The sequence below is a fragment of the Dermochelys coriacea genome, chromosome 5, assembly GCF_009764565.3.
Source record: "Dermochelys coriacea isolate rDerCor1 chromosome 5, rDerCor1.pri.v4, whole genome shotgun sequence".
In the NCBI taxonomy this organism is placed as follows: domain Eukaryota; kingdom Metazoa; phylum Chordata; order Testudines; family Dermochelyidae; genus Dermochelys; species Dermochelys coriacea.
The window spans coordinates 129,411,563-129,432,281 of NC_050072.1; the positions used below are offsets into that span (position 1 = coordinate 129,411,563).

Sequence of the window (20,719 nt, forward strand, 5' to 3'; positions counted from 1 at the left end):
AGCAGAGATCAGTTTTTACCTAACGCTGCCCAGTGTCACAAGCAGGAGGTTATGGAATGAGTGAAGCAGTCAGGTTGCTTGTCTGGTTACTGACTAATCAACTGATGCCCATGCTCAGAAGGTGTAACCACATTTGGGCCACATTCTCACATTGAGAATGCCACACTCAGGGCAGACTGCAAGAATTAGGGCAGACAATCCCCAAATAATTAGATTCACCAAGCCAGTAACAAGAGAGCTTCTGCAGTCCCACACTGGTTAACCAGAAGCCAAACACAGTCCCTGTTAGGCATTCCAGCTCCCATCCCAACAAACAGGTCTAATATAGCAAGAGGCTAGTGAAAACCCATTTCACCATATGCGAGGTTCTACTAATCCCAAAGGATCAGACACGTATCCCCAAGTCAACGTGAAGCTCAGATCTTACCCAGATATCAAACTGTCAGCCAATCCTTAGTAAACTCACTAAAGGTTTCTTAAGAACAGGACAGAAGAGAGTTCTAAATGGCTAATAGATCGTATACATACAAATGACTGCAAAGTCCTTATATCAGGTGTGTAGCAGTGATGGAATAGACAGCTGGCTTGTAAAGTATCTCTGGTAACTGCCACAAGATTGGAAGGCTCCTCAGTCCATGCTTCTTTTTGTTGTAAATCCACAGTCCAGAGAATTAGAGCAGGAAGGTGACAAAATGGAGCATCTCTGTGATCTCTTATATCCTCTGTCCTGTGCATGGAAATGAACTGTCCCAAACAAAGCCCACAGCCCCTGTACATGGAAAGTCACTGGCCCAAGATGGAGTCAAGGGTCACATGAGCATATCACCTGCCCTGACATGTTTTGCTGAATCACAGCCAATGACCACCATTGGCTCCTTGCTGTCTGAAGCATCCTCCGGAAGAGCTACTAGGATGGGATGAGTTTTTTCAATGTCCCATTGTGAGAGTAGAGTGTTCTTGATGGGCCATCAACATGTAGCTATCTAGCACTAATGTAAATTTATCTGGGGGGTGTCTCCCAGGAGTATGACACACATTTAAGATACCAAAAAGAAAAGGAGTACTTGTGGCACCTTAGAGACTAACAAATTTATTTGAGCATAAGCTTTCGTGAGCTATAGCTCACTTCATCGGATGCATTCAGTGGAAAATACAGTGGGGAGATTTATATACACAGAGAACATGAAACAATGGGTGTTACCATACACACTGTAACGAGAGTGATCACTTAAGATGAGCCCCACCCCGCACTGTTCTTCAGACGTTCCTGTCAACTGCTGGAAATGGCCCACCTTGATTATCACCACAAATGGTTTTCTTCCTCCTCCCCTGCCCCCTCGCTGGTAATAGCTCATCTTAAATGATCACTCTCCTTACAGTGTGTATGATAAAACCCATTGTTTCATGTTCTCTGTGTGTGTATATAAATCTCCCCACTCTATTTTCCACTGAATGCATCCGATGAAGTGAGCTGTAGCTCACGAAAGCTTATGCTCAAATAAATTTGTTAATCTCTAAGGTGCCGCAAGTACACCTTTTCTTTTTGCGAATACAGACTAACACGGCTGCTCTCTGAAACCTGTCATTTAAAATACCAGTAGCCAATATTCATAACTTCAGATACAAAGATGATACATACCTATAAACAAGATAATCATACTTAGCAAATCATAAGTTTTCTATTGATACCTCACGTGACATATTTTGTACAAGATTTGTTGCAACTGTATAACAGTGGTAGCAACAATGATACAAATGATCATCTTTCTTATACACAGCTTCACAGTTGGTATTACATATTTTGTTTGTTTTTCAAGGCCTAAATGGTGAAAATGCACCTGACTTGGAACTGAAAACTGTCCTCACTTATACAGTTTACCTATAGGTAGGGCCCTACCAAATTCACGGCCATGAAAAATGTGTCATGGGCCATGAAATCTGGTCTCCCCCCATGAAATCTGGTCTTTTGTGTTCTTTTACCCTATACTATGCAGATTTCATGGAAGAGACCAGCGTTTCTCAAATTGGGGGTCCTGACCCAAAAGGGAGTTGCAGAGGGGTTGCAAGGTTATTTTAGGGAGGTCACAGTATTGCCACCCTTACTTCTGCGCTGCCTTCAGAGCTGGGCAGCCAGAAAGCAGCAGCTGTGGCCGGGCACCCAGCTCTGAAGGCAGCATCCCACCAGCAGCAGCCCAGAAGTAAGGGGGCAATGTAAGCATGTGGGACTCACCCCTGAGGCGCCTCCTGCTGGTATCCTGGGAATTAGCTCTACTTCCAGCCTTGGAGCACCCTCTGCAGGCTGGTGTCCCACTTACCCCTGGCAGTAACCCTTCACTTGTAGGGTCTCCCCTCCCCGGGGAACCCCCACCCCCTACCCCTACCTTGCCTCAGTCGTAGGCTACTGCCAGTCACCAGCTAGCCTCCGCGCCCTGCCACAGACTGCAGCATAAGCCACTCATCACAAACAAGGTTGGGTTTGGGCCAGCTGCGTCTGTCTAACCTTGGGCTGTCCCCTGCACCCCCAGTACCTGTTGGGCCTAATGCTAGGCCGCTGCCTGGGGCTTTCCTGGCCGGAGCTCCCCAGCTCCTCAGGCCCTTCCCCAGCCCTGCTCCAATCCGGGTGCTCTGCTCAGGTCCCTGCAGCCAGGTCCCTCCCTCTCAGAGCTAGAGAGAGTCTCCTGAGCTTCATTCCAGCAGCCCCTTCATAGGGCCAGGCGAGTCTGTTTGGGGCATGGCCACAGCTGAGGCTGCCTCTCAAGCAGCCCAGCCTAAGGCTCCCAGCCCTGGCCCTTTCCCAGGGCTGGCTTTTAACCCCTTTGGGCCGGGAGCGGGTGACCACCCCGCTACAGGCAGTACCATACCATCCACCCTTACGTCTGCGCTGCTGCTAGCGGTGGCTGTACCTTCAGAGCTGGGCTCTCGGCCAGCAACTGCCACTCTCCAGCTGCGTAGCTCTGAAGGCAGCGCCGCCACCAGTAGCAGTGCAGGAGTAAGAATAGGAGTACCGCAACCACCCCCTACAATAACCTTGCAACCCCCCACAACTCCTTTTTGGGCCAGGACCCCTACAATTACAACACCGTGAAATTTCAGACTTAAATAGCTGAAATCATGAAATTAACAATTTTTAAAGTCCTATGACCCTGAAATTGACCAAAATAGACCGTGAATTTGGTAGGGCCCTACCTATAGGCTTTTAATTACACCACCATCGCAAAAGCTATTATAAAGAGCTTGAATACTTTTGGGTGTGGATTTTGATGATAGTGCATTTATCGCTGACAATGCATCCCACATGTCTAAAGCTTACCTTCAAGTGCTTCAGTGATTCCTGCCGAATTCGTTTATTTTACCTTTAGCCCTCACATAGTAGCTAGCCCAGGCTAGTGACATCTGGAGGCCCAATTTCCGAGACATTTAAGAAGGTAACAGGCAAAAGTTTTTAAAATTTTGGAGCAGAAAGTTGCATTTTAAAGAACATCCACAGAGGGCAGTGCAGCCTGTGGGTTCAAATCCTCCTCTGAAATCGCCCTGTGAACCATTCCAGCGACTGCAATGCTGAACCCTCATTGAAAAGATAGTAGTCCTGCCTTACCAATCCAAGCCTCCAACTGGGATGTTAGCTCTAGTGTGTAGTGCCCTGCGAAAGTGTGGCTAGAGCTGCAGGTCGCAGCTCTTCGCGTTTCCAAAATCACAACATGCCACACCAAGGAAGTAACCATGGCCCTTGCGAATGTGATCTATTGCTCTGACCAGGGGAATTTCTAGGTTTCTTTGTAGCTTTCTTCTTTGCACAACCGATAAGCCTCTTAGACACGCATAACGACTGGATGTCGGGAATCTGGGCCTGCAGCAGAGGTGATCTCCAGGCAAAGGCGCTTGAGCCTTCCCAAAAGTGGGGTGGGCCCTACCTCCCGAGGCCCCACCCCACCCCTCCTCTTCCCCTGAAGAGACCCAGGCTCCCCACAGGCTCCCCACAGCTGCCCACGTGACTCTCCGCAAACCTGCTCGGGGCGGGACATGGGCTGGGCACTGCTTTCAGCCCCCACACTGTGGGCAGGTGGAGGGTCTGTGCAGCTCCCACAACTGCCCGGGCACCCTGGCCAGGCTCCACGCTGGCCTCGCTGGGAGGTGGGGCCTCAAGGGAAAGAGGAGGGGAAGGGGGTGGGGTCCACCCTGGCAAAAAGTGGATGGGCCATGTCCATCCACTTTCAAAACGTGGGAGGGCTATGGTTCCCCCTGGCCTCCCCGGTTCCAGTGCCACTGTCTCCAGGCTACTTAATGAGCGCTGTGGGCCTATAGTTAGCTCCATTGCCTGATTGGTTGGAAGAGTCACCAGACCAGCTCTCAAACCCAGCATCTGCTCAAAGCACTCACCCACTGCTGCAACAGCTCCTCTGCTTGCTTGTTCCCAGCCGTGCTCCTGCTGTGCCTCGCCGCGGGTAACTGGGTCCTGATCCTCGGCTCCTATTCCTGACTGCTGGCTTCAGCGCTGACCCTTGGCTCTGGCATTTGGCCTCTGAGGTCAGCTGCGACTCCTCAGCTCCAACTCCTGCTCTGACCACTAGGCGCAACCACCCACGTGCCAGTCACTGATGCCGGGGAACTCTGTAACTGGGAGGGGATTCTCTTTTACTTTCCCAGTGAAGAAGTGGGACGACAACATGAGCCCTCAGTTTTCCTTAGTCCCTTTATCTTTTTCCCCCCAAGGATCCCTGAGCAGGGAGCTTTCAAATCCATGTACAGACCCACCTGTGGATCCGACTGATGTGATGGAAAGGTGGAAGCGGACAGTGCCATGGAGTCTGAAGTTGTCTCCAGCCTCTTTTTTGGCCACCATGTTTGGAACCGATATGCTTGTTCCATTTGGGGTACGACCCTCCGTTGGGGCTTTGCTATCACAAGGCCCTTTGGTTTTGGGGACAGAAGGAGGTTTCACCATGGAGTCCATGGGATCTGAGGGTGTCCAGGTGTGCAGATGGGCTCTGTTAACAGAGGCCGCCCCCTGCAGGCTTGCCATGCTAAGAGATCAGCGCTGATGGCTGCGGATCCAGCAGTACCATGATCTTGGCCTTTTCCCTGCTAACGGAGCTCGGTACCTTGGGTGATCTCTTGTACTGTTTTTTAGCTCCCGAAGGAGCTGGGCAAGTGCTTACAGTATCCTGAACAATGTGAGAGAGGCTTTCACATCCACAGGAGCAGCTTTAATAGGATAGTGGGTGCCCTGGCTTGATTTTTTTTTTTAAACTAGGTCTACAACCTCTTGTGACCCCCTACTTTAAACACTGGAGCTGAGGCAGGTTTATCCATATGCTCAGATCCTTTAGGCTTGAACCAGAGGGCTTGGCAGCTAAAGCTCTCTGGAGAAGCAGGTTTTAATGCCCCTTAGGAGCTCTCAAGGTGGAGGCACGGTGTGTCTGGGTGTGGCACAGCAAGCTGGAGAATCTCTCCCTGCTTCCCAAGCAAATCAGGCACCCAACATGTGCAATACAGCAGGCCAAGAGGCCCGCCTCTTAAATCCTGGCCGATTCCCTTTCAGATCCATGGATCCGGGCTAGTACAGGGGAGCTGATCAAATCAATCATGATATAAACATGAAACCCTCTGGAATGAGTCAGAGCCACCCAGCGAGGTTTCTGGTCCATCTGCAGCAGCAGCGGGAAGGGGCACAGGTGGGCAGAGCAGCACACCCCCTTTTATAGCCCCGCCCTCAGGTTGTTCAGGAACAGCATAGGGAAGGCCAGAAGGGGGCAAGAGAGGAGGCCCACAGGCACTGCCATGAAACCCACCGCTGCCAGCACACCCTGTGAGCGAGACTGTGTAGAGGCCACCCGAAGAACAAATCAATCTGCCGTGGGGGATGAGAGGGAGCAATGCTTTGCCAGTCAGTAGTGATTGTAGTTTGCAGTGCTGATGTGGCACGTGGCAAAGGTCTGTGTTACCCCCCCCCCCCCCGCCACCTGCAGGCCTTGTTCGTGGGGCTCCCTGGCATTGCAGCAGAGGAATGCAGCGCTTTGTGTTTGCTTGGCTTTGCAGACTTTGGCCGACAGAACTTGCTGTGCTGGCTCCAGGCTGCAGAGCAGAGTGTTTCAGTCAGGCCAGCACTAGGACCCTGTGGGGTGTGGAGAAGGGAGCAGAGAGAGAGTGGTTGTGGGAGCAGAAAAAGGAACTCCTTTATAAGCTGGGCAGGCACTCCTCCTGCTGAACCAGGCAGGAAGGGAAAGGCAGGGACAGGCTCGCCCAAGGGCAGCTGTTGCACCCAGAAGAAAGCAGCCAGCATTTAGAGCGCCTGACAGGAAAGCGAGTGCTGTGCACTGAACAATGTGCCCAGGGTCTGCCCCTCGCACCCAATTGCTGCCTGGCCTCCCCCAAGAGAGCCACCGGAGACAGGCGCTCTGACTGTCCCGAAGTGGGGAAGATGGATGAGGAAACAACAGACGACTCGGAGACTTTGCTGGAAAAGCCAGGGCCGGCTGAGCTGAGGAAACCAGTGCTCTTCAGATCTTACAGGCGGCGATGGTTCCTGCTGGTGGTGGTCTGCCTGCTGAACTGCTCCAATGCCATGGTGAGTACCGGTGACACTGCCCTCAGCGCTTACACCTGTTCTCTTGTGGAATCCTGACATTCCGGTCCGGAACAAGCCTGCCTTTCTGTGACACTGGTGGGGAGAGAGCTCTGTCCCAGCTAGCATCTGCAGCAGACGAGCTCCTAACAAACACAGATTTGTCTTAATGCATGACCTGTGATAATACACTGTGTCCTAAGCACCTGTCTAGGCAGCAGCCACTTAGGATTTGAAAAGAGCTGAAACTTTACTCAGTGTGATGGGCTAAAAGGTGTGGTAACCTTGACCCAGGCCGAGAGATTTCACAGCAAAACTAAAATATGGAGGATGCTATCTTCAAATGGATTTAACGAGGAGGAAAAAATCTGATCTAAGCAGCGTGCCGAGGATTCCTTTGGCAACTTCCCTGGTCTCGTGTATTTACATAGTTTGTTTGAGAAGTTACAAAGAACTAATTTCCATGGTAACCTAACAGCAGCAAGCGTTAGACAAAACGGAGCTGGAAAATGCGCTAACATAGCTGGTATAAATTTAACGGGGTGCTTGGTTAATCATTCCTGATTTTTGTAGGCTGCTTTTATTATTTTAAAGTGTTTGGAGAGCTTGGATGGGATATTTGAATTGGAATCCTGCCACAAAGGCCTAGTTCATACTAGGAAATGCTTGTCAATACAGCTATAGATGTAGCCTAGAGGCAGCTTGTTCCAGCAAAAGGGTGATTTGCCAGCATAGATGATGCCAGTTTCCCAAATAAAATAAGCTGTATCACTGATATTACTGCATCTACACTAGGGCTTTTGCTGGTATAAAAAAAAATTATAAAAAAAAAAATCACATCCCTAAACAACATTACTACACTAGCAAAAATTTTAGTGTAGACCTGGTCAAAACCTTGTACCTTGGTCCAGGACTGGCTTTGGCAGACCAGTGGGGGAAAGCCAGGACTCTGTGTCCTTGGCTCACAGCAACGTTTCTTTCTCTGAGAAATTTCAGTCACATTGCAAGAGAAAATGAAAAACCTTAAATCATTTTAAAGTCAAACATCCTTGCCAATGTCTTGTCTGCAGTGATGTGAACACGGATAGCATCTTACTTCATACAAGAAAGAACATAAGAATTGCCATATTGGGTCAGACCAATGGTCTATCAAGGCTAGTATCCTGTCTGCTGACAGCGGCCCATACCCAAACTTTGGGGGCGGTGTACAGAACAGGGCTGTTGGAGTGATCGACCTCTGTCTTCCCCTCCTCGCTTCTGGCAGTCAGAAGTTTAGGGTCACCCATGGGCTATCCCCATGGCCCTGCCCCTTCTACACAAGGCCCCACCCTTTGCAGCAGGAGCCCTGAACTCCTCACGTGGCCAGAGAAGTCCTGTGCTGGCTGGCGGGAACCTTCTCCCCCCCCCCCCCCCCCCCGCCACCAGAGCAGCCCCGGGCTTGCTCCAGTCCTGGGCTGGCTGGTTAGCAGCCCCAGGTCAGTGTCCCACTGCAGAGCCTTCCCTGGCCTATTATCCCCGCCATCCATGGGGTCACCCAGAGTATGGGATTGCATCCCTGACCATCTTGGCTAATAGCCATTGATGGATCTATCCTCCATGAACTTATCTAGTTCTGTTTTATAGAGTCAAAGCTCTTCAGCAAGGAACTCAAAAGTAAGAACTGAGCACACTAGAAGACCTAAACTTGCCATCAAACAAGTGCAAGTGACGAGCATCTTTTTGTCTTGAACATGCTATTTTCTTGCTTCTTTTCCAATCTGCATCACAACACTTCCTTTCTCACCAGCAAGATACAACATGGGCCCCACCCGGAAGGCTGCTTGCCGTAAAGCAAAGTGGCTAGCAACAGGAATTTCAAGATCACACCAGACTGAAATGGTGCAAATTCTGTTAAATGGCATTAATGACACTTGCCGCTTAAAGGAGCGGGTATGCCCTAGGTACACTGAATAGCTCCTCAGTCTGTAAAGAGCTAGCAGGACTAGTAACAGAGGAAGGTGCTATTCAGCATGAGCAAAGGTGGCACAATCGACCCCATAATGTTTTAAAGATAGAGTTGGAAATAGCTTGGCATTGGTGAATGGGCATTAGGCTTGGTTTCCTCGCTGGTGTAAAACAACAGGCTCATCTAATTCTCAGAAAATGGACCAAACGTGCTTCCTTTAGAGCCTCTTATGAGCTGTTTGTTATGATCCGGGTTTAGAAAAATTGGATTTATTGGACAAAGCAGGCGTCTTTTCTGTAAGGGCTTGCCTGCCTTATAAGTACAATGGAGTTATTGTGGGTGCTTCAATGCTCTGATCTAATCCTGCCTTCAGATGGGATTGAATTGTGCCCAGGCAGCACCTTTCCACAACTGTCAGCTCATGTGCGCTCACTCCCACCACCCTGCCCAAGTCCTGCAAATGGCTGTGCACATGAGCAACAATCCAAAGGGGCTACTCGTGGGCCTGTGTTTACAGGATTGGAGACCCTCTTTGTATAAGTGCATTCTCTGCATAGCTCTCCTATACTGCCTCAGCCAGGGATCAAGTGGTTTTTGACATGCACGTAGAATGACACCAATAGGAACACTGTACTAATGCCTGGGAGAATTAGCTGAACTGCGTTGCACAGATCCTAGGGCCCTGTTCACAGAGCAAAACCAGCATAACGAATACAAGCAGGCAGGCTGTTCGGGGAGCTCAGAGAATAGCAAGAGCTGGAGAAAGGATGAAAATTCCTTGTGAATGTTTTATAATAGTTTTGCAATACTTGTAATATTTGAAAATGGCTGCCCAGTCCTACTAAGCTGGCAAATAAAGAACTAAGCTTTAATCAATAAGCAGGTGCAACTTTTATTCAACCAGTGCCAGCAACAAACAATTGAGGTGCAGTTGGAAAGACTTAGAGCCTAAACTCATTGCCCAAAGTCAATGGGAGTATTTTCATTGGACTTTGGTGGTCAGGTTCTAAAAGCAAGGGGCTGGAACAGTTACTTGTATGCTTAAGTGCTTAGAGCAGAACCAAGCTATAAACACCATACATTGACTAACTGACAGCTAAGGGTGGGCATGCGAATCATTCATAGATATTAGCAGGATTTAAATATGATACAAGAAGAGAGAGATTGGGAGAAATAGGATGAAATTAAGAAAGGGAAACTCTAGTTTAAATATCTTGGAAAACCTGACTCTGTTAGCTCTAAGACTGTGGAACAATCTGTCCAGGGAAATGATGGAAGCCCTGTTTCTTTGAGATCACAGCTCTAGCAAATACATGGCAGGAAAGGGGATGGAGTAGAAGTAGGAATGGAAGCTTTCTGGCCAATGGGAGTTGCAGAGCCATCGCTCGAGGTGGGGGCAGCATGCAGAGCTTCCCTGGCCACCCCTGCACTTAGGGGCCGCAGGGACATGCCAGCCACGTCTGGGAGCCGCGCAGAGCCAGGGCAGGCAGGGAGCCTGCCTTAGCCCCGCTGTACCGCCGACCGGACTTTTAATGGCCCAGTCACCAGTGCTGACAGAGCTGCCAGGGTCCCTTTTCAACCTGGTGTTACTTCATGGCTATAAGGAACAGGGCATTGCCAGTCAGTCTTATATGACAGGGATAAATCATGCATGCAAATCGTGCGTCCAAGTCATGAAATGGGCTACAAATGCAATAAAAAATAAGGTATTCAGAAGTTTAACAAATGGGAGCGGGGGGGCACCGAAGACGCTCCTCACCTGCAGCGCCTTTTGGTCTAGGACCGACCCTGATCAAAACTGTGTGAATAATAGACACTTAAAATGGGTCCCCTCCACAAGTATGCAGATATAAGTCTGGGTTTGCTTTGTTCTTGGTCTCTTTCCCAGCCCCAGAGATTCTAACCTTCCTGCTGCCCAGTCAGCCTCTTTGCCACCCTCCCAACACTGGCCGTGGCATGAATGAAACTCTCTTACACAATAAGTCCCCATGCCAAAGACTGAAACATAGTAAAATGTGTGTTTTAATAAATCCATAAGTGTAGAAACGCTGCGATCTTAAAACAGAAATAAAACCAGTGAGGAGAAGGGAAACCACACACACACACTGCCAATTCAGTCCCATTCGGTGCCAGTCTCAGATTGTCCTGCAGTGCCTATGTACCAATGATTACACCTTGAAAAATCAAGATAGAATTATTGACCCTCCCAGAGGTGCTCTCTCTGCTCCAGCTGTCCATAGGGGTCTCCAATGTGACAGGAAAAAAAAAAAAGAAAGGCACTTAGGTACATGGTGTAATAAAGTGCCCATGCAGCTAAACACTGGCCCCAATTCCCCGTTGCTCTGCACCTTGTCACATACAGCCATGCACAGTGGCTGTGTGCCGCTGACATTCTGCTCTCGGTGTGCTGTGCGCCCATTGTACAGGTGTGCAGAGTGGTGGGGAATCGGACTCACAATGCTGACTTAGGACCGAGGCATAAGGAAAGCTCTTCTAGCAAAATGTCACAGGTCTAATTACCCAGGTCTGTATGTGGTATCTCAATCAACTTAAGCCATAAAACTTGGTACTCTGCAAACTTGAAAATGTAGATATTGACCCAGTGAGTTTGGGAATTTTTAAAGTAAAATTACAATAATTTCTATAACTCAAGCAGCAAACAGACAAAGGGAGACCTAATCCAGAGCAGAAAGTCCATCCCACGAGCTCTTCCAACTCCTTGTGCCAGAGCTGTCGTTGCTCAGTTGAGGCCAGTATTGCTGACAGATGATTGTAGGAGGAACATGAAACTCAGAAGTTAGCAGTGTCTCTCCGGAGGCTGGCCTGATTTCCACACACATGGGTGTGGCCAGACCTCCTGATGTGATCTGACTCGTGAGCCTGGAGCAGGAGGAAGTTCCCACAGTGCTGTACAATACTCCATAGCTGGACATAACGCCCCAAAGGGTCCACGCACTCCTTGTCTGGGTTATTCTGCACAACCACACACTTGCTATGTGGTTCTGACCCTGACCTCTGCAGAAAGACAGACCAGGGTTGATTTGCCCCGAGGGAGTGGGGGTGAGCATCCACCCCCTTAACCCCAAGAGCGGGAGAGATGACAGTGCTGGTTCCGGGGGGGGGGGGGGGCACAGTTCTAAATTCCAGCCAGGACTCCATAGCACCCCTGGTGGTAGCAGCTCTCTGTACCTTTGCGTCCGGAGCACCTCACTTGCTTTCTGGCTGCTTCAGCCAGCTCTGGCCTCCCAGTGCGGCTGGGGTCACTGAGCCCATTCTGGGAGGATGTCCTGCCGACTGCAGAAGGCAAGGGGTGAACCTGCACTGCAGAGACTCAAAGTGCCCCAGGGTTAAGCTACTTGTTCGCTGCAGGCTAGGGGCCCAATTCTACTCCCAGTGCATGGTGCAAGTCTCACTGACTCCACTGGGATTGCACCTGCATAATTGAGCAGAATCTGGCCCTCAGCCTCTGGTGAGAGAGAAGTTCTCCAACAATGACCTCATCATACTAGTGAGGGAGGGAGAAGCTAGTTGGCTTCATGCAGAAGGACTATGCGTGTATGGCTGAGTAAAACAAAGCAGCCAGCCCTGCCCAGCTGGCTTTGAAGTCGGAACAGTTTCTTGTAAAGCCAAGCCCTGACTCTGGTGCACAGCATGCTATTAGCATTTGAAATCCTGCAGAAACAAACCACATTAGCTGTACAAGCTTCACAAACACATTGCCCCTCATGCAATGATACCTCAGACAGCAGCAAGCTGATTTGCCTGGAGGCTTTAAGCCCTGGCTGGGATGATTTAGTTGGGGATTGGTCCTGCTTTGAGCAGGGGGTTGGACTAGATGACCTCCAGAGGTCCCTTCCAACCCTGATATTCTAGAATTCTATGAATTGCCTACAATAGGTGCCCCTTTAAATGAATGCTGTAAAATGGCTTTGTGTCTAACCCCCTAATTTTGGCATGCTCACTACAGTACCAATCAGTTAACATTTTTGACTGACCCTCCCAGCTGCCTGATGCTTGGCTGTCACGGAGTTGGCTGAAAATGCTGCCCCTGCTGCAAAAGAAACATGCCCGTAATGTTTTTGAGAGGGCTCTAGCTAAATGTAAGTGTGAACTGTCAGCATGTGAGCAGTACTCATGGTAGCCCTCTGGCTACTCAAGGAGGCAGGGAAGAGAAAAGATGGCCCCTCAGCCAAGGAGCTGCCTGGGTGGGGAAAGACAGCATGAGAGGAAGGGGAAAGATAACCCCGGGTGGGATTTCAGGCTACCTCAGAATGGATGGAGAGAAGGTGAGTCCTGAGTATGAAGTGGGGATTGCCAAGAAGATAGGGAGCCTACAGCGGAAACAAGGCAGGTGAAGTGCCTCGGAGGTGGAGGAAGCAGAGACCTGCGATCGCAGGCGGGGGGGGGGCCTCGGGGCTCCAGTGGGGGAAGGGGCCTCGGGTGGTAGGCGGGGCCAGCTGGGGGCTAACCTCCCCCAGCCGGCGGTTCACCCGCCACCCATGCTTCGGTCTGACCCAGTTTGTCCGTTCTTATGTTCAGAGTGTAGAGAAGGCAATGAGGAAAACTTATGTCACAAACATTTTGAGTGTAAAATTAGCATGACTGGGGTTGAGTAGAAATCCAATGCTTTCCATGCTCAAGAGTGAATGTTGCACATGCAAATATAAACTCAGCTTGGACTCCCAGTTTCAGATCTTATTGTACTTTTCTGTAGAATAGAGGGGCCCAAGCTGGACCATGCAGTTAGAATCCTTCTAATGCCGGGACGTTCCAATCCCAGTCCAAACTCTTCTGGGCTCAAGCACATCCATACGATTGATTCAAACACAAGACCCCAACAACTCAAATTGTGGGCAGAGTGCAGTTCTGGATTTCATCTAATTTGTTAGGCAGATATGATTTCCTACAAGAACCCAAGGGCTACGGAGTTGCACTCTCAGAATAGCACAATTGGGGCAGGATATTCCAGTCTGTGAGGAAGAGGTAGGCTGATCCAAATTCCTAACTGCCTTGTTTTCCTGATGTGAATCATCTCAAACAAGCCTAAAAGTGTTAATTCTCCCAAACACTGCAAAATATTTCCCTATTTGTACCATCACTGTATAATTCTAATTAAACATTTCTCTTGGCTAGCGAAGCAGCAGTTCTGGCCTCTTGACACTTGGCTGTTTCCTGAAGTGAGTCCCTCTAATCTAGCTGGCAATTTTAGCAATCACACTTCCTCTGAGGCGGGAGTCCTTTGCACAATTACTTTGATTATGGGAACGAGTGGAGCCATCTCAAACTCTCAGTTGTACAAAACAAAATTCCACCATGCATGTTTGTAGACCACAGTACATCTCATCTTCTGAGACAGTTGCTGCTGGCACTTTGTTTCCCACACATCAGAAGCACTTTCTACAGAGTTGAATGCAGTGCCATACAGAGAAGCGATTCTTTAAGTAACATGTTTTAAGGCAAGGATGCGCATACTGCGGCAACTTCAGAACATCTTATTATCGCCTTTAAAGCCGTAGCCATCCTAAATGTTTGTCTCATCATCCTCTTCCACAAAAGATGGAGAGATGGATGCACACCTAAGCAATGTTGCTGTACTTCACATTTAAAAACCATTTGATCTTTCTGGTTCATGCAAATTATCGTCTATTCAAAGTTTTTACATACTGTCATTTTTAAATTGTGTCAATGTTTCTATTGCAGCTGTACTGGCAGCTCTTACAAGAAAGATCCTATCTGCAGGGTCTTCCTTGCTGAAAAAGAACTTGTTTTGGGCCTGTGTCTCTAGTCCAGGGGTGGGCAAACTACGGCCCGCAAGCTGGATCCGGCCCCTCGGGGCTTTGGATCCGGCCTGCGGGATTGCCTCCGTGGTATCGCAGGCCCTGCGCCGCTCTCAGAAGCAGCCGGCACCACGTCCCTGGACCCTGGGGTGGGGAGGGAGCAGAGGGCTCTGTGCGTTGCCTTTGCCTCCAGGCACCACCCCCCACAGCTCCCGTTGGCCAGGAATGGGGAACCCCGGCCAATGGGAGCTTCGGGGGAGGTACCTGGAGGCATGGCAAGTGCAGCGCATGGAGCCCTGTGCCTCCCCTCCCGCAAGGACTGCGCAGGGACGTGGTTCTGGCTACTTCCCGGGCATGGTGTGGGGCCAGGGCAGGCAGGCAGCCTGCCCTGGCCCCAGTGCGCACCGCTGCCACTCCGGAGTTGCTTTAGGTAAATTCCAGAGCCCAAACCCTTCCTGCACCCTGCCCCAAGTCCCTGCCTGCACCTCTCACCCTTCCTGCATCCCAACTCCCTACCCTGCAACCGTGTGCACCCCAACCCCCTGCCCTGAGCCCCCACTGCACCCTGCACCCCAACCCCCTCCCCTGAGCTCCCTGTCACACCCGCACCCCTCTTGCACCCCTGCCCTGAGCCCCCTCCTGCACTCCGCTCTCCTCCTACACCCCAACCCCCTTCCCTGAGCCCCCTCACACACCCCCCACCCCATCCTCTGCCCCAATCCCTTGCCTTGAGCCCATTCCTGCACACCTCACCCACTCCCACATCTCGCACTCCCTCCCGCACCCCAATCCCTTGCCCCGGCCCTGCATACAATTTCCCCACCCAGATGTGGCCCTCGGCCCAAAAAGTTTGCCCACCCCTGCTCTAGTCCCATGGCTGATGTGAACATCAATTCCGCTGTTTGAGTCAGTGCATGTCAGGGGAGAAATATCTCAGCCTTTAAAAATACTTGCCTTGCATTTAAGAATATACTTTCAGCTTCCCACTTTTAAATATAGGAACCTCTTGTTCTTCAAGCACCCAGGCACAGGGGAGAGATGGCACATTTTGACCTGTCAGCAAGAGCGCCTTTGAACTAGTTTATTGCTAGTGTCAACAAAGAATGAGAAGCAACACACTCCGGGCGACCATGCATGGATGGGACTAAGACAGGAACTCTTGAGTTCAGACTCTGGCTCAGACACTGACTAACCATGTACCCTGGAGCTACACTCTAAAAGACAGATTTTTATGGCTTGTCCACTAGTTCTGGGTGCCGTGGTCTTTGGGTCCCATCGTGCACAGCGAGCACCTGATGTTGAGGTAGATGAAAGCAGCAGGGTTCTCAACATGTTTGAACAATCTGTCCCCTTTAAAGCATCAAGCTGAGCGCTCAGATGAGGCACCCAAACCTTGTGGACTCTTCTGGAAGAGTTGGCTTTCACCTCTGTCCGTTTCAATATGGAAATAACTCTCCTGATCTCACGGGGTGCTTGGGAAGGTGCTTAGAGGAATAGGCTACTCCGGTGCAGGAGGCAGGTGTAATGTGGCTTTTAGCACTCAGTGTAAGGGAGGGGCAAGATCCTGCTTTCAGCAGAGCTGAATGCTCCAAGGAAATGCGTCCATGACTTCACTCACCAGCCAGTGGCTGCAGGGCTGGGCTGGGGAATAGGATGTTACACCTCTCCCAGGGGGCTGGAAACAGCAGCTGAAGTTAGCTCTGACTGAGACTGCTCTTCAAAGAAAACACTAATCTGTGCTCAAACCTGCTTATCAAATGTATCCGGAGCATATTGCACCGAAAGCTGAAGATTATCTTTAAGTGCTGCAATAGCTTCAATCAAATTAAATGTGGCAACCCCCAAATTAACTGGACAAAAGCCTGAGATTGAGAGAGTTCTATAATCTGTTAGGGTCTTGGTCCTGTCTCAGCTCAGGGGACTTGATGATGTCTCAAGATCCCTTCCAGGCCAACATTTCTATGATCCTGTGCAATCTCTAGCTAAAATAGGCTTTGAATTGAAATGTTATGTGGGATGAATTCTCAGTGTTGACCAAATGGTCTTGAAAAACGTTGAAACAAAGTCTACGCAGGCATTTTGAAACTCAGACAATGCCCCACATGTTTCAGTATGGTTGGATGCTTTCAGGGAAAAGTTGCCGGATATTGAAAGGTGCTGAGCACCTGATCGCAACAGGAATTCTGGGCACTCAGAAAAGCAGGCTGATGATCCAGGTGCCTCAAAGTCAGATTTAGGTGAAGAACTTCAGGCACCAAGTTTGGAGAAATCGATCAACATGCCCTTATTCCCATCATGGGAATGGAGGAGGAGATGGACTGACACGCAGGATGTAATGAACCCCATTATACTGATAGTCTGTATTTACTCTTCTCAAATGGGTGAAAATTTTAAACTGTAAGCTACCAGAACTGTCTCTCACTAGCAGGGAAACGCTGTGTGAGACAAACTCTTCTCTGGCAGGGTAAGACCTCCATTTAAACCAGTTGTTGACACCGATCTCATACGTGCAAATTATGTGAGAAAAAAAGCTCTCTTTTTAGGGCTTTGTAGCAACACAGGTATTTAAATTCACAAGACATTGTACAAACAAGCTGATGGAATCAAAAGGCACAGCATGAGCACTCCAATAGCTTACCTAATAAAACACTATTCATAAAAATAGCCTAATAAACTATGTTGTAGCTACCCAAAGAATCTTCATGAATTATGCTACCTCTACTTTTGGCGATGTGTAGCTACACGCTGCAGCAAAAAGCAAGCTGCATCCACACTGCGGTGTGTAGCTACAAGTGTCAGTAATAAGTTCTGGCGGGGGGGGAGGCAGCAGGACACTACACGGTTAAAAATAGCAGTGTAGACAGGCAAGCAAGGCTTGGGCAAGAAGAGAACCGTATGTATGTACTCACATACATACCCCCATCCTTCCGGTGCCTAAGATGTGCCTCACCATCTACATCACTACTTAAACCCCTGCTGGGGGAGGGGGGGAGCACAGTGGTCCCACCCCAGTGCATACTCTACATGCCACCAGAAGTGTGCGGTATACACATAGCTTTAGAAACCACTTCAAAGGGCATATTTTGACGTCATTTGGATGTAAATGTTAAATCTCAAAATTGGGGTGTTTTTTTTAAGAAGGATCTTGTATTATCCCAGTGGGGTATCCAGATAATTCCATCAGTTCTGGTTTCTGCAGATATCTGCTACTGGACTAACAGGAAGGATCCTGTAGTTTGCTACGGTGCTTGGCCCGTGCCGCCTGCTAGACTTGCAGTGACAGGTACATGGTGCTCATTGTGAAGAGGAGATGCCCAAGAGGCTCTCATTCAGTCAAAGGGGGTGCAGGAATTACTTGGTGAAATCACATGATGTGTGCTACACAGAAGGTCAGATTAGGATGATTGTAGTTATGTCCCTTATGGCCTTAAATTTGGCATTATAATCAACAGTATTTTGCATTTTTAAAAAAGGAGGACTTGTGGCACCTTAGAAACTAACAAATTTATTTGAGCATAAGCTTTTCGTGAGCTAGAGCTCACTTCATCAGATGCTCAAATAAATTTGTTAATCTCTAAGGTGCCACAAGTACTCCTTTTCTTTTTGCGGATACAGAATAACACGGCTGCTACTCTGAAACTTGCATTTTTAAAGGAGATGATGATAGCGAAGAGCAGACTATAAATACCTCTTCCCTGGGTGTGTATAGTAGAATATCCAAGTAACATTCTTTGTAGAAAACTCTGGAGTGTCTCTCTATTTGCAGCTGTAATAAGTGGCTGAGGGCCAAATTCAGTCGTGATAACTCAGTGGGGGTGTAACTTACCTATCAGTCTAATAGACTATAAGGCAATATAATGGGGCCTGCTCAGCTTTCTTACAGTAACTCAGTGGGGTTACTCTAGGTTTACACCAGGGTAAATGACAAAACTTGGCCCAGGAAGTCCTAAGCTGGTGATGTAAATACCATAGAAAATGGGAATTACACCAGTTTAGGCTCCCTACCATCACCTCTGAATGTGACCCAAATGGTGATCATCACCATGGGGTCATCTGCACTGAAGAAGACTCAGTGTGGGACATGGTAGGGGCACTGGCAGACTGGCCCTGCAGTGGAGCGTCTGCATTCACGTGCCATCCAGTGGCTGTGCTCCCACCCCGACACTGGGGAGTGGTCTAGGAGCCATGAAAATGCTCATCACCATGGCAACGGAGATTCTGGCCTTTGCACTGGACTAGCAGATGGATGGAGGCTGATTTCCAATGGGGGTGAAACTACACCACCACCTGGTGTCCCTCCAAAGCACAATCATGCAGGGATTGTACGGGGCAAAGCTCACCCTGGCAGATGGAGTGTTAACTCTTAATCTCTCTGGCAGCTGTGGCTGACATTTGCTCCAGTGGCTGACAAAACAGCAGCCTACTTCCACATCTCCATGGATACGATTAACTGGCTGTCCCTGGTGTACCTTCTCATATCTATCCCGTTTGGACTGGTGGCAACCTGGATTCTCGACACCGTGGGACTCAAGTGTGCTGTAAGTTTGAATGAGAAGCTGCATTAACTAACTAAAGTTGGGGCTATTGTGTATTTTTTAATCTTTGCTAACTAATATTCAATGTACGTAGCAGCCTAAGTCATGACATTCTGACTAAATATTGTGTGAGATAAATATACTTAAAACTATCCTTCCTACCTTGCAATGAATAGAATCTGGTCCAAGAGGAAATGAAGTGGGGAAAAACAAGAAAAGAAAACACAAAGTAGAGTGGAAATTATTGTCTGATACCTTCCCCTTTTTCTCTTTAGGGCCACTAATTTACATTTCTCCCTGAACTTCACTTGTTTGTATTTACCAGAAAGTCTTTCCTGATAACTTGAAACTTCATCAAGTTACCATGAAGCACTTAGAGATGGTCTCTGCCCCATACCAAACAAACTTTAGTTGCACATGAACTTGATCAGAGTATTGAGACCAGATGCATTATGGAACCTGAACATCTGTCTTTATTTCAGTCATCCAACTGGGGTTGGTTTTGTTGCTCATTTACCAGTGTCTTTTGAGGCCATAAGCTTCCTAAATTAACCAGGACTAAACTTGCTTGTCATGTGAGAAAAGGTGGCTTCACACTACCTGAGGCTCAGCAGACCTGAGTGCATCTTTCAACCCATGCAAGCCCCAGTCAGTTGATGGCCCTGGGGCGACTGTATGGAATGAAAGAGGAAAATAAAACTAGTATTTCCGATGGAACCATGATGCTGCCAACACCTCTGCACATGTCTGAAGGAGAGGGAAGGGATTAGGAGCCTGGGACACGCCAGATTGGTCACCTAGAGTCATGCCACATCCTAGAACTTAATTCCGTCTCCCTCAGTCTGCAGGTAAGTCAGCAAGTGACTCCAGTCCCTCTTTACTTATTGTAGGTGATGCTTAGCGTTTGGCTGAACATGGTTGGAAGTGTCATCCGGACTTTCAGTGTCATCAGCTTCCTGAGTCTGGGATCCCTGACCTACATGTACCTGTTCATAGGACAGTGCCTCTGTGCTCTGGCCCAGCCACTTGTCATTTTTTCTCCAACAAAACTAGCGGCCCTGTGGTTCCCAGACCACCAGAGAGCTACAGCAAATATGATCTCTTCAATGTGTAAGTAACAGCTTCAAACATGCCAAGCTGGAGTGAGGTCACTCCATGGAGGAACCTTCCTGTGGTGTACGTGGCCTATGGAGCTGTTTTACAGGGACTGCGCAATGTGTAAGTGAACTAAAGCTTCACAAAACCCCATGAAGTAGGCAGGTATCTCCACATTGCAGATGGAGAACAGGTCACATGACTTACTCATCACATGGAAAGTCTGGAGTAAAAACCCCAGACCTCACAATCTCTTCCCTCTGCCTTAGCCACAAGACCATTTTCCTCCTGCAAATCCCATGCAGGCTGCTAGTAGCTCAGAATAGTCACCAAATCTTAACCCATAACTTGAACCCAGCTCCTCAAGTAGGCAGGGGTCCAAATCACCAATGACTTGAAAAGCTAGGTGCTTTGGCAGTGTAAGGGCTTGTCTACATGGCACCAAAATCTGGACTACAGGGCTATGAATTGTAGAGTGCTCTGAAGTGTTAACCTCTACCTGCCTCATGTAGATCCTGCTGGTGTGAACAGGGTCCTCCCACCTTGTAATTAATACACCTTGGTCTTGTGAAGGAGGAAGATTAACTGCAGGAAAGGGAAAATAAAAATAAAGAACCCAGAAGAAAGGAAACCGAATAACTTAATTTTCTCCCTAAATTTGAATAGTTAGTTTCCAAGGTGTTAGAAAAGGCTGTGAACAGAAACGAGTTCATCATAAAACATTGCACCTAGAAACCATCCTTAGCTGTGGGTTTTTGCCATTTGCAGAGCTTACTTCTCTCCTGCCATAGTATTGCTACTGACA

At 48.8% G+C, this 20,719-nt stretch overlaps 1 protein-coding gene across 4 annotated transcripts in view; it reads left to right on the forward strand.

Annotated features, from left to right (window-relative positions):
- Window positions 1-6,037: 6,037 nt before the first annotated feature.
- The window catches only part of SLC49A3 (solute carrier family 49 member 3), a 35,607-nt gene continuing 20,925 nt past the window's right edge, over window positions 6,038-20,719 (forward strand). For 2 of the 4 annotated variants that reach the window (XR_006281244.1, XM_038403803.2), the window contains exons 1-3: window positions 6,038-6,565; window positions 18,664-18,822; window positions 19,710-19,929. Coding sequence is in view for 2 of the 4 variants with exons in the window: in XM_038403803.2 (XP_038259731.1) it covers window positions 6,419-6,565; window positions 18,664-18,822; window positions 19,710-19,929 (526 nt within the window). In the remaining 2 variants the exon portion in view is untranslated. The remainder of the gene's footprint in view (window positions 6,566-18,663; window positions 18,823-19,709; window positions 19,930-20,719) is intronic. The other 2 variants (XR_006281245.1, XM_043514245.1) reach the window with 2 other exon arrangements.